The sequence below is a fragment of the Engraulis encrasicolus genome, chromosome 24, assembly GCF_034702125.1.
Source record: "Engraulis encrasicolus isolate BLACKSEA-1 chromosome 24, IST_EnEncr_1.0, whole genome shotgun sequence".
Lineage (NCBI taxonomy): Eukaryota > Metazoa > Chordata > Actinopteri > Clupeiformes > Engraulidae > Engraulis > Engraulis encrasicolus.
This window is the reverse complement of record NC_085880.1, coordinates 33,992,766-34,005,265: the sequence shown is the minus strand read 5'-3', so window position 1 is coordinate 34,005,265 and position 12,500 is coordinate 33,992,766. Positions and strand designations below refer to the sequence as shown.

At 44.6% G+C, this 12,500-nt stretch overlaps 1 protein-coding gene across 1 annotated transcript in view; it reads right to left on the bottom strand.

The window, feature by feature from the left end:
* The window catches only part of unc5b (unc-5 netrin receptor B), a 99,765-nt gene that overhangs the window by 7,006 nt on the left and 80,259 nt on the right, over positions 1 to 12,500 (bottom strand). Inside the window, exons 9-13 of the mRNA XM_063191878.1 lie at positions 7,025 to 7,219; positions 6,242 to 6,426; positions 4,823 to 5,042; positions 2,185 to 2,272; positions 87 to 255 (exon numbers count right to left, since the gene is read on the bottom strand). Coding sequence (XP_063047948.1) covers positions 87 to 255; positions 2,185 to 2,272; positions 4,823 to 5,042; positions 6,242 to 6,426; positions 7,025 to 7,219 — 857 coding nt within the window. The remainder of the gene's footprint in view (positions 1 to 86; positions 256 to 2,184; positions 2,273 to 4,822; positions 5,043 to 6,241; positions 6,427 to 7,024; positions 7,220 to 12,500) is intronic.

Sequence of the window (12,500 nt, the reverse complement as noted above, 5' to 3'; positions counted from 1 at the left end):
GTCTGCGTTCGTGCATGTGCGTGTGTGTGTGTGAGTGTGTGTCTGTGTGTGTGTGTGTGTGCCTCTATCTCTATCCGCCATCTCACCTCCCAGGCCCCCTGGTGCGTCTGGCTCTTGAGGGTGAGGCTCCAGTCTGGGGAGTCGAGGAGAGCGCAGTGGGGGAGGGTGAGCACCACGGGTCTGCTCAGCACCATACCTGACGGACCACAGCTCACCACCGGGCTCAACACCGTCTGGCTGCCCTCCGATGGCAACCTGTTAAGACACATATGCACATGTGGGTGGACAACGTTTATTTGGGCTCAGACTGACATCAGGTGGAGTAACGGCGTATAATGCACACCTAATTAGTAATTGGTGGTTGTTATGCTTCTTAGATAGTCCACTAAAAACAAATCAACAAAACGAATCCATACAATAGAGGCACTGGCTGTTATTGCGCCGGCCTGACGTGTGCTTCTGCTGAAACGTAACTGACCCATATACAGGCACACACACATTGAAGCACATACACGCACACACACGCACATATACGGAGGCCCACACCCATGCTTGCACGCACACATGTACACACACACATTCACGCACACACACACAGACACACACATATAGACACACACATATAGACACACACATATAGACACACACATATAGACACACACACACACACACACACACACACACACACACACACACACACACACACACACACACACACACACACACACACACACACACACACACACACACACACACACACACACACACACACACACACACAGCCAAGACAAACAATAAATATAAAGTTCATACTGCCGGGTAGTGCGAAGAACAGTTCGGCTAATTACAAACTAAGTAAGTCTGTGTATGGCAGAAATATGCTCCTACAGCAAAATAATGTAAAGTTTCTCAGAAAGAAAAAATATATAAAAGTACTGAATATTCCCCGAGTCTGCCAAGATAAACATTATCACTATTCAGCAGCAGCAGCTACAGAGGCAGCAGAGGCACTCCTATCCTCTCACTCCGAGCTTTGAAAGTCAGCTCTTGCTTGAATATCATCGCACATAGACAGTAGACACACACACACACACACATGCCCACACAAACCAGTCAAAATGGAAGATGATGCAGTATATGGACTCGGCCCACCACAGCTTACCACACATGCACACACACACGCACGCACGCACGCACGCACGCACGCACGCACGCACGCACGCACGCACGCACGCACACGCACACACACAGCCTTTGAGTTTCCAGACCTCACAATCACAATTTTGATAATATTACATCCTCTATCACCACCACCAACGCCCACACCCCCTCACCAGAGGTGGCTTAAGAAAATGTAGAAGTAAAAAACATAGTTTGCGGCCTAGTTTCCTTTCAACACCGGCAACGTATCTAATTTACAATTACTATAGAGCGATGTACCTGATTCTGCACAGGTGGGATCAAATTTGGGGCTTTTCTTGCTAGGTTTTAAGGTTTCAGTAACAACAACGTCCAGCCACCTCATTAGGTACAATGAAAACACTAGTGTCACCTTTATGTAATGCCATGAGCTAGTGTTGTACCAGTACACCATACATTTATTTCTTCATTGACTTTGGCCACCTCTGCTCCACACACACTACGATTCTACAAAGTGTACGGCCCTAAGAGTAACCTCACCAAACTATGACTACTTAGCCCCCCTCCCCCTCGCCCTTCACCATGAGTCATGCATGCTGAGTTAATGCTGCCATACTGAGGGAGCCGTCACTGTAAGGAGAGGAGAGGAGCAGCTACTCAGCACTATGTCAAACAGCCGCCTCATGAAGCAGGAGGCTTTATGTCAGGACTACACAGGAGCAGGGGAGTGTCACAGACACGCGCACACACGCACCCACACACGCACAGGTACACACAAACGCACACGCACAGGTACACACAAATGCACAAAGATTACATGCAGGCACGCGCACACGCGCGCACACACACACACACACACACACACACGCACACACACACACACGCACAAAGATTACATGCACACACACACACACACACACACACACACACACACACACACACACACACACACACACACACACACACACACACACACACACACACACACACACACACACACACACACACACACACACACACACACGCACACACAGGATGACTTACGTGGTTTTCTCCCACTTGTTGATGATGAGGTACATCTCATAGAATTTGCCCTGCGGAATAGAACCTGGAGGAACCAGCAGACTCACTCCTGCAGAAGAGAGAGGGAGAGAGAGAGAGAGAGAGAGAGAGAGAGAGAGAGAGAGAGAGAGAGAGAGAGAGAGAGAGAGAGAGAGAGAGAGAGACAGCGAGAGATAGCGATAGAAAGGGGAGGGGAAGCATAGATGCAGGAGGATGAGAGTGAGAGATTGGGGGAGAGAAGGGGAAGACAAGATGGTTAGCACTGTGGGGATCTTAACGCTTAACGTGGTTGCTGTCAGGTTTGTGTGTGTGTGTGTGTGTGTGTGTGTGTGTGTGTGTGTGTGTGTGTGTGTGTGTGTGTGTGTGTGTGTGTGTGTGTGTGTGTGTGTGTGTGTGTGTGTGTGTGTGTGTGTGTGTGTGTGTGAATTGTCTCACCTACAGTGCTGTATGGGAGGTGATGATGTGCATACGCTATAGAGTGGAAGCAGCTAGCGGGCTAATTAAAGAGGACAGATGTGCTGGATGGAGTCATTAGACGTGTGTGACGCTAACACCGGAGGTGTGCGTCACGTGTGTGTATGTGTGTGTGCGTGCGTGTGCGTTGTCAGTGTGCACAAGGATCATTAAATGTGATGATCAACATCAGCTTGTCGGCTGGTTTTAGTTCTGACACGTAGGTGAGGGTGCTCACGACTCACACCTGCAATTACAATGTGTGAGCGCCAACAAGTTTAAACACTCACACACACACACACACACACACACGCACGCACACACACACACACACACACACACACACACACACACACACACACACACACACACACACACACACACACACACACACACACACACACACACACACACACACACACACACACACACACACACACACACACACACACACACACACACACACACACAGAACCTTAGGCGACCTTACATGTGTTGGGAATAGTGAGTCGTCCACCCCAAGCACCCTAGCGTGGCACTGCCACTGTGTACTGCCTGTGCCAGCTCTCGCCAGCCCATAATACTAACACCCCAATGTTATGGGTACATAGTAACTCCTAGATATCATTAGTGCACCCCTAGACATCTCTTGACACACATACACAGCCCTTCTACAACACACACATACATAGATGATTTATATGGTTTAGATGATTTATATGTTTTATTAGAGTAGGTAGCCTGATCAGGGACTGAGGTTGCAAATTAGCTATCTACACCGCATTTCACATTATTACGCAAATGACATTTTTTTGCCGTTTTCCCAAATAGTCAATAGAAATGAGAGTCCTCATAATTTTCAAGTAATCAGCCATTAGAGTACAATTCAAAAGTTTTTGAATGAACCTTCCAATGATAACGGTATTTTTTAAAATAATAAAAAACTTAAAATGGCCAAAATGCTCTGTTCCAAATTATTACGCAAAACAGTTTTGTAGTGTTGTAATACAAATTTCTTTCTTTTTTTCCCATTTACATCAAAACAGTTGGCATTTGGTACCTTCTAAATTACATTTCGATGTTCAAAACTTGGTCATAAGCTGTAACTGGAATGCTGCGTTTAACATTGAAGTCAATGGCAGGGCATTGCATGGGAATTATGGAAGCCCAGATATCCTTGATGCTTTGCTCTCATCTGTTTTTATTTGTTTGGTCTGGTGACCCACACTTCACTCTTCAATATACCCGTAGATTTCCATGCCACGTGTAGGTGCTTTGGAGGTGATGACATTCTAACTCACCAGACGTAGCATCCCATTCATTTTCAATGGGGTTTTATGTCTGGTGCGTTAGAATGTCATCACCTCCAAAGCACCTAAACGTGGCATGGAAATCTACGGGTATATTGAAGAGTGAAGTGTGGGTCACCAGACCAAACAAATAAAAACAGCTGAGAGAAAAGCATCAAGGATATCTGGGCTTCCATAACTCCCATGCAATACCCTGCCATTGACTTCAATGTTAATCGCAGCATTCCAGTTACTAAGACAAAGAGCTTATCACCAAGTATTGAACATTGAAATGTAATTTAGAAGGTACTAAATTCCAACTGTTTTGATGTAAATTGGAAAAAAAGAAAGAAATTTGGATTACAACACTACAAAACTATTTTGCGTAATAATGTGGAACAGAGCATTTAAAGTTTTTTATTATTTTAAAAAATACCGTTATCATTGGAAGGTTCATTCAAAAACTTTTAAATTGTACTCTAATGGCTGATGACTTGAAAATTATGACGACTGTCATTTGTATTGATTATTTGGGGAAACAGCGAAAAATGTCATTTGCATAATAATGTGGAATGCGGTGTAGCTATAAACCTTCCATGTATTCACATCTGCAAGTTGTGTCATGGCTCTGCCATGTCATGTTTGTAACAATGTGCACTGCATTGTCCCTGCTAAATAAACTACAAATAAAAAATAAATAAAAATGTGCCTCCATGCCCTCCTGTGCTGAGTCGTCCACCCAGGCACCCTAGTGTGGCACTGGCACTGGGCTCCCTGGGCAGTGTATGCCCGCCATGCTGTGCCATCTCTCGCCCACCCATAGTACCCCCGTACACACACATACAGCCCTTCTACAACACTTGTTTCCCCATGCCCACCTGTGTTGGGGATAGTGAGTCGTCCACCCAGGCACCCTAGCGTGGCACTGGCACTGTGTCCCGGCTCCCTGGGTAGCGTATGCCCGCCGTGCGGTGCCATCTCTCGCCTACTGCCCATGGTGCCACCGCTGCCACCCATGGTGCCCAGCGCCTTGAGGCTCATGATGTCGGCATCGCCCGCCGGCAGCTCCAGAGAGGACATGGTGGAGGAGTTGTAGACCTTTAGAAATGAAGTGATGAAACAATGATTTATTGCTTTTGGTTGACATTTACTTTTTCTTCTGTTTTACTGTTTGTGAAGACATGGTGGACGAGTTGTAGACCTTTAGGAGATTTCATATTACTGTTGACTGACATTTGTCAAAAAAAAAGCTTTTGTATTTTTTTAAATTACTTTTTATCGTTGTTCTTCATATGCAGTCTTCCATTACATCTGAATCACTGCATAAACAAAGCAAGTATATCCGCGGGTATGATGAATGTGTCAACATCAGGTTGACCAACAATGCTTTCGTCTTGTCTTTTGCCTCATTGTTGTTCTGCATTGTTCTTTGTTCTTAGAGGTGGTGTTTGCTGATTCAAATATTAAGTCCAGTAGTTTTACCACCCTTTCTGAGGTGTTGGTGTCTAAATAGGAGCTACCGTAAGTGCCAAATAGTTGAAATATTCTTTAAGTACGGTACAGTATCCTACGGTAGTAGCAGTAGTAGTAGTACTACATTACACTACATTACATTGCATTTGGCAGACGCTTTATAACCAAAGCGACTTTCAAAAGAGGACATAATCAAGCCAACATCACAAGCAAATACAAAGTGCACAGGAGATATACAGAACAACAAGTGCAGTTGCAAAGAGGGGTTAGTTTTTTTTAGTTTTTTTTTTTTATAAAGAGTAAATAATGAGTACACACACACACAAACTAAACTAAACTAAACATCATGTCAGGAGTCTGTCCTGGGGCAAGGCCAGCTCAAGCATTAGTCTAGTAGAATCTCTCGAAAGAGGAAGGTCGTAGTACTACTACTACTACTACTAGTAGTAGTAGTAGCAGCAGTACTAGTAGTAAGGTAAGGTAAGGTAAAGTTTATTTAAAGAGCACATTTCATACACAGGCATACGCAGCAGCAATAGCAGTAGTAGTAGTAGTAGTAGTAGTAGTAGTAGTAGTAGTAGTAGTAGTAGTAGTAGTAGTAGTAGTAGTAGTAGTAGTAGTAATAGTAGTAGTAGTAGTAGTAGTAGTAGTAGTAGTAGTAGTAGTAGTAGTAGTAGTAGCAGTAGTAGTAGTAGTAGTCAGTAGTAGTATGTGGGACCCTAGTAGTAGTGGTAGTAGTAGTAATAGAGATAGTAGTAATGGTAATAGTAGTAGTAGTAGTAGCAGTAGTGGTAATAGTAGTAGTAGTAGTCATAGTATATTACCTTGATCTTGAGTGTAGGCATGGGGGACATGGCGTGGGGGTCCAGGAGAGGGGAGGTGGTCATGGGGATCTTGTGGGGGGAGTCCAGGGCGCTCTGCTGGAGGGAGTAGAGGGGGCCGCGGGGCACCGTGCCCGCCGTGGCCGTCAGGTCGGGGGGCATGGAGGGGTGCAGCAGGTGGGGGTTATCTGGAGGAGGTCAGAAAGAAGTTAGATGATATTACATATCGTCGCTGTCAGGCAGAAACCACTTATCTCCACTTCTCATTGTTTTTTATGTATTGATTTATAAAACCACATTTTCTAAAAAAAATAATCATTGCAACATTAAAGTTGGCTACTAAATTATTTATCATACACATATACCCATGGAGACTGACCAGTAGTACTGTCTTATATTTTATAATAAATAAAGAACGAACATAAAAAACTAAAAATAATAGTGGAGATAAGTGTTTTTTGCTGGACAGCGACGATATTACATATATGCATTGTATTTGTGTATCTGTGGGGTGTGGGTTACAAATGAGGTGTGTGGGTGTGTATGTTTGCCTTGGCTTGGGGGTTTGTGATGGAACATGTGTATGTATGTATATTTACGTTGGCACAGGGGCTTGGAACATACATATACGTGTGTATGTGTGTGTGTTAAAGTAGCTGCGGCGGCTTCTTGTTGCTGGGTTGGAATGCGTGGTGTGTGCGAGCGTGTGTGTGCGTGAATGTGTGTTTGTGTGTGTGTGTGTGCATGCACACCTGTCAATGTGTGTGTGTGTGTGTGTGTGTTTACCTTGGCGCGGGGGCTTGTAGTTGCCGGGGTGGAAGGCGGCGGTGAGCGCGGCGGAGGAGTCGGTGATGTCCCCGTGGATGTGGTGGCAGCGGCGGCGGTAGGCCAGCACGCCCACGCACACGATCAGCAGCACGCACAGCAGCAGAGCCCCCACCAGCCCACCATACACCGCCACACTGGAACCTGCTCCCAGAGCTGAGGACGACACACACTCACATTAGATACACACACACAAACACACACATGCACACACACACACACACACACACACACACACACACCAGCCCACCGTACACTGCCACACTGGAGCTAGCACCCAAAGCTGAGGACGACACACACTCACATTAGATGCACACACACACACACACACACACACACACACACACACACACACACACACACACACACCAGCCCACCGTACACCGCCACACTGAAACCTGCACCCAGAGCTGAGGACGACACACACTCACATTAGATACACACACACAAACACACACATGCACACACACACACACACACACACACACACACACACACACACACCAGCCCACCGTACACCGCCACACTGAAACCTGCACCCAGAGCTGAGGACGACACACACACTCACAGTAGATACACACACACACACACACACACACACACACACACACACACACACACACACACACACACACACACACACACACACACACACACACACACACACACACACACACACACACACACCTCTACAGTACCTGTGAACAAACACAAGCCCAGACACACATACTTTACATATGCACGTTCTCATGCTCCCATTAACATATAAACACACCCACACACGCCCCACACACAGCTGGGGTTAACACCACGCAGCGATATCAAAACACAGACTGGATTTAACATACTGTAAAGCTCACAGTAGGCAGCAACTACACATACATATATAATCCTTAATTTGCATACAATTATAACAGTGACTTCTAACTAATGCAACGTGATATAATGAAGGTGAACAGAACACATTCATATTACAGTGTGCTTTTTATAAACACACAAACACAAACACAAACACAAACACGTATGCACGCATGCACGCACGCACGCACACACACAAAACCTTTGACACTCAATAAGCCCACACACACACATTAGTAAAAGTGTGCACACATTTGCATGAAGAGGAGGAGAGATGGGGAGGCACAAAGAGTTAGAGAAAACCACACCACTGACATAAAAGAGTCACGTACACAGACACTTGACAAACAGCATTTAGGCTACATGAAATATACAGATACCTGACACACAGCATTTACATGAAGGCGTCAGGTATTACAGATAACGTGCATGCCACACTGCACTACAGAGGAAGGGAGAACATACACACATCAGGGTTCCCACTCTAATTTAGATATAAAATTACATGATTTTCCATGTCTTTCCAGACCCTAAAACAGAATTTCCATGACCACTTCCGTAAAAAAAATACGCTAAAACGTTTTAAAAAGTGTGTAAACTGAAGATTATCTTCACCCCTAGAGACGACGCAGAGCCACCGCCAGACTTAGGTGGGTTCATTTTATCCTAGAATGTTGCACTTTACAGCGCGAAACAAAACTGTCTTTGGCGAAGCGTTGTAGTTTAACCAGTAAGAAACAATGTTACACACCAAACAAAAAAGTTTTTGTTTCTACACAACTGTTGAGAAAATTCCATGATATCCCATGACTATGCATGCAAAATGGTAAAATTCCATGACTTTCCATGACTGGAAAAACTTTTATGAAATTCCATGATATTCCAGAAATTCCATGACCCGTGGGAACCCTGACACATACACATGTACAGCACATTCCATACAGAGGAGACATGAGAGCGTTACAACACAACAATGACATGACAAGTGTCATGTTGTATACGGGAAACATGTCACACAGCATTTGCAGAAAGGTGTCATATAGACCACTGTTTCTCAACTGGTGGGTCGCAACCCAAAAGTGGGTCGCGGAGGGGTCATGGGTGGGTCACGGAGCCTTGGTGTAAAAAATACGTAATTCTAAAAACAAAAAATCAAACTTTTCCTGCAACAATTTACAACTTTTATTTTGATAGGCTAGTGACCTCTGTGTCATATGTCGTCATAGATACAATCTGAATGTTTATGCGAGATAGATAGCGTATTGGTTACATTTTGAGAATTGCATTGAATTGACTTGAACGCTAAAAAAATTGGGTCGCGGCCGAATGAGAGTGGAAAATCGTGGGTCCCAAGACTGTTCCAGTTGAGAACCACTGATGTAGACGAATACATGACAGACGGCATTTACATGTACATGTATATATGTGCTGGATACATGTATACATGCTATAGAGCACTTGACAGACAGACGTAATGTACACAGATACAGTGCCCTCCATAATTATTGGCACCCCTGGTTGAGATGTGTTAAAAGCCTTAAAATAAATTCAGTGTTTATTGCAGAAGAATACTGTCACACTGAAAATTTTAGGAAAATGTAGCCTTCAACTCAAATGAATTGTAGGAAAATAAAAAAAATCCCTGACTGAAAAATAATTATTTTTCATTAAATCACCTGTTCCACAATTATTGGCACCCTTAACAATTCCCAGGAAATAAATATAATTGAAGCATATCTGTCATTTCTACAGTAGTTTACAAAGTTTACCAGAGTATGTAGGAACATTTAATTAGTAATTCATCACTTCCTGTTTCCCTGGGGTATAAATATGAGGTGACACCGAGGCCATTTCTCTTATCCACTCTTAAACATGGGAAAGACAAAGGAACACAGCATACAAGTGAGGCAGATGTGCGTCGACCTTCACAGGTCAGGCAGAGGCTACAAGAAGATTGCCACTCAACTGCAGCTGCCCATACTGTATCTACTGTGAGAGGAATAATTAAGAAGTTCAAAACAACTGGAACAGTGGTAAACAAGCCTGGACGAGGACCCAAGTTTATTTTGCCACCACGCACAGTGAGGAGGATGGCAAGAGAAATCAAAATATCTCCAAAGCTCACTGTTACAGAATTACAACAAATGGTAGCATCCTGGGGTCACAAAGTCTCCAAATCAACCATCAGGAGCTGTCTACACGCCAACAAGCTGTTTGGGAGGCATGCACGGAGAAAACCTTTCCTCACCCACAATCATAAACGCAAACGTCTGGAGTTCGCCCAGCGGTATTGGGGCTTCAACTGGGACCGTGTGCTTTGGTCAGATGAGACCAAGATTGAGTTTTTGGCAACAAATACTCTAAGTGGGTCTGGCGTGCCACGAAAGATGCGCATGCTGAAAAGCACCTCATACCCACTGTGAAGTATGGGGGTGGGTCAGTGATGCTGTGGGGCTGTTTCGCTTCCAAAGGCCCTGGGAAGCTTGTTAGGGTGCATGGCATCATGAATGCTTTGAAATACCAGGACATTTTAAATCAAAATCTGTTGCCCTCTGCCAAAAAGCTGAAGATGGGTCGTCACTGGGTCTTTCAGCAAGACAATGACCCTAAACATATGGCCAAATCTACACAGAAATGGTTAACAAGACACAAAATCAAGCTCCTCCCATGGCCATCTCAGTCCCCAGACCTCAACCCCATTGAGAACCTGTGGGGTGAGCTGAAGAGGAGAGTACAGAGGAGAGGACCCAGGTCTCTGGATGATTTAGAGATATTCTGCAAAGAGGAATGGCTGAAGATCCCTCTTTCTGTCTTTTCCCATCTTGTGAAACATTATAGGAGAAGATTAGGTGCTGTTTTGTTGGCAAAAGGGGGTTGTACAAAATATTAACAACAGGGGTGCTAATAATTGTGACACACATTATTTGATGTCAAATAATTATTTCTTTATGTGGGATTTTTTCCCCACTGAATAAATGCACTTGTATTGAAGGTTGGATTTTTCTCTTTTTTTCCATTAAGGTCCCATATTATTTAGAGAAAAATAATAATAATTGGAAGCTAAAAAACACATCTCAACCAGGGGTGCCAATAATTATGGAGGGCACTGTAAATGTCATACACTGCAGCAGGGGTCGGCAATTAAGTTTGGTTGGTATGCACACAGCGACAATTAGCTTCTCGTCAATACAATGAATGAAATCTGTGAAATTGTTGTATTTTAAAAAATAAAATAAAATGTGAGTTTAAAAAAAAGATCTCTTGGGCCAGATATAATTGATGACGGGCAAGCCCCCAGTCCTGCTAATTGCCTACCCCTGCACTACAGTTTTGATATGAATGTGTCATGTATACAGAGATACATGCCATGTTACACAAACAGGACAAAGAGCACAGAGGAAAAACCACACACCCCTCATAATGTGGCCTTGGATGCTTCATAACGTCTATGGTCTCAATACGATGGGCTGAATAACGTGTTTTCTGATGCAGCATGATTATGACAATACTTAGGAATTATTTTTTCACCCAATGCATGTTAAAGTTGACGTAATTAGCCGTTCTTAATCTTGGATATCATTCTTTGCTTCTCCTAAGGATATTATTCAGCAACCCTCTGATGATCCCATACTATTGGCGATGGACTAATGTTTTGGATGTTGCCTTGTGATTCCTCTAGTGAGCAGCAGGGGGTGCTCTTATCTTGTTTCGGGCAGCGAGTATCCCTGGTGTCACCTCACAGAGAGAGGCCACGCTCACAAGCTCCAGAGGAGGAGGAGGAGGATGAACATAGAGGAGGGAGGGAATGGTGAAGGTAATGAGGGAGGGAAGGATAGTACAGCGACAAGGAAGAGGAGGAGAAGGTGGAGGAGGGAGAAGAGGAGGAAGTGAAGCAGGAAGAAGAAGAAGATAGCAGAGCAAGAATGGGGAGGAGGAGGAGAAATAGCAAGACATGGAGAGAGAGAGAGAGAGGGGGGGGGGTGGTGGTGGAAAGATTGCAGCACAGCAGGGGGTGAGGAGGTGGAGGAGAGGGAGGGAGAGAGAGATTGCAGAGCAGGGACGAGGAGGAGGAGGAGGAAGGGGTGAAGAGATGGCAACATAGAGCGAGACTCTGTGAAGGTATAGGGCAGCAGGCAGCGTAAAGCAAGAAAAGTAGAGCGGACTTAAGGAGAACAGAGGCACAGAACAGGGATGGGTCAGACACGAGAGAGAGAGAGAGAGAGAGAGAGAGAGAGAGAGAGAGAGAGAGAGAGAGAGAGAGAGAGAGAGAGAGAGAGAGAGAGAGAGAGAGAGAGATGGAGGAGGAAGAATTAGAGCAGGTAGCACACACGAGATGCAGCAAACTGAAAATGAGAGGACTTCTATAAAGGAAAAGGGAGGAAGAACGGAGGATGAGAGGATAAGAAGCACAGAGAAAAAGAAACAGGGGAAAAAATGGACGGAAAAAATGAAAAGAAAAAAGATTTTAGAGAGATGGAAGACGAAAAGCAGAGATGGAGAATTATGTGGAGCTTTGGGAAGACAGAGGTGGATGGAGATGAGTGGAGATAGCAGAATGGAGGAAGAGGGGAAGTTATGG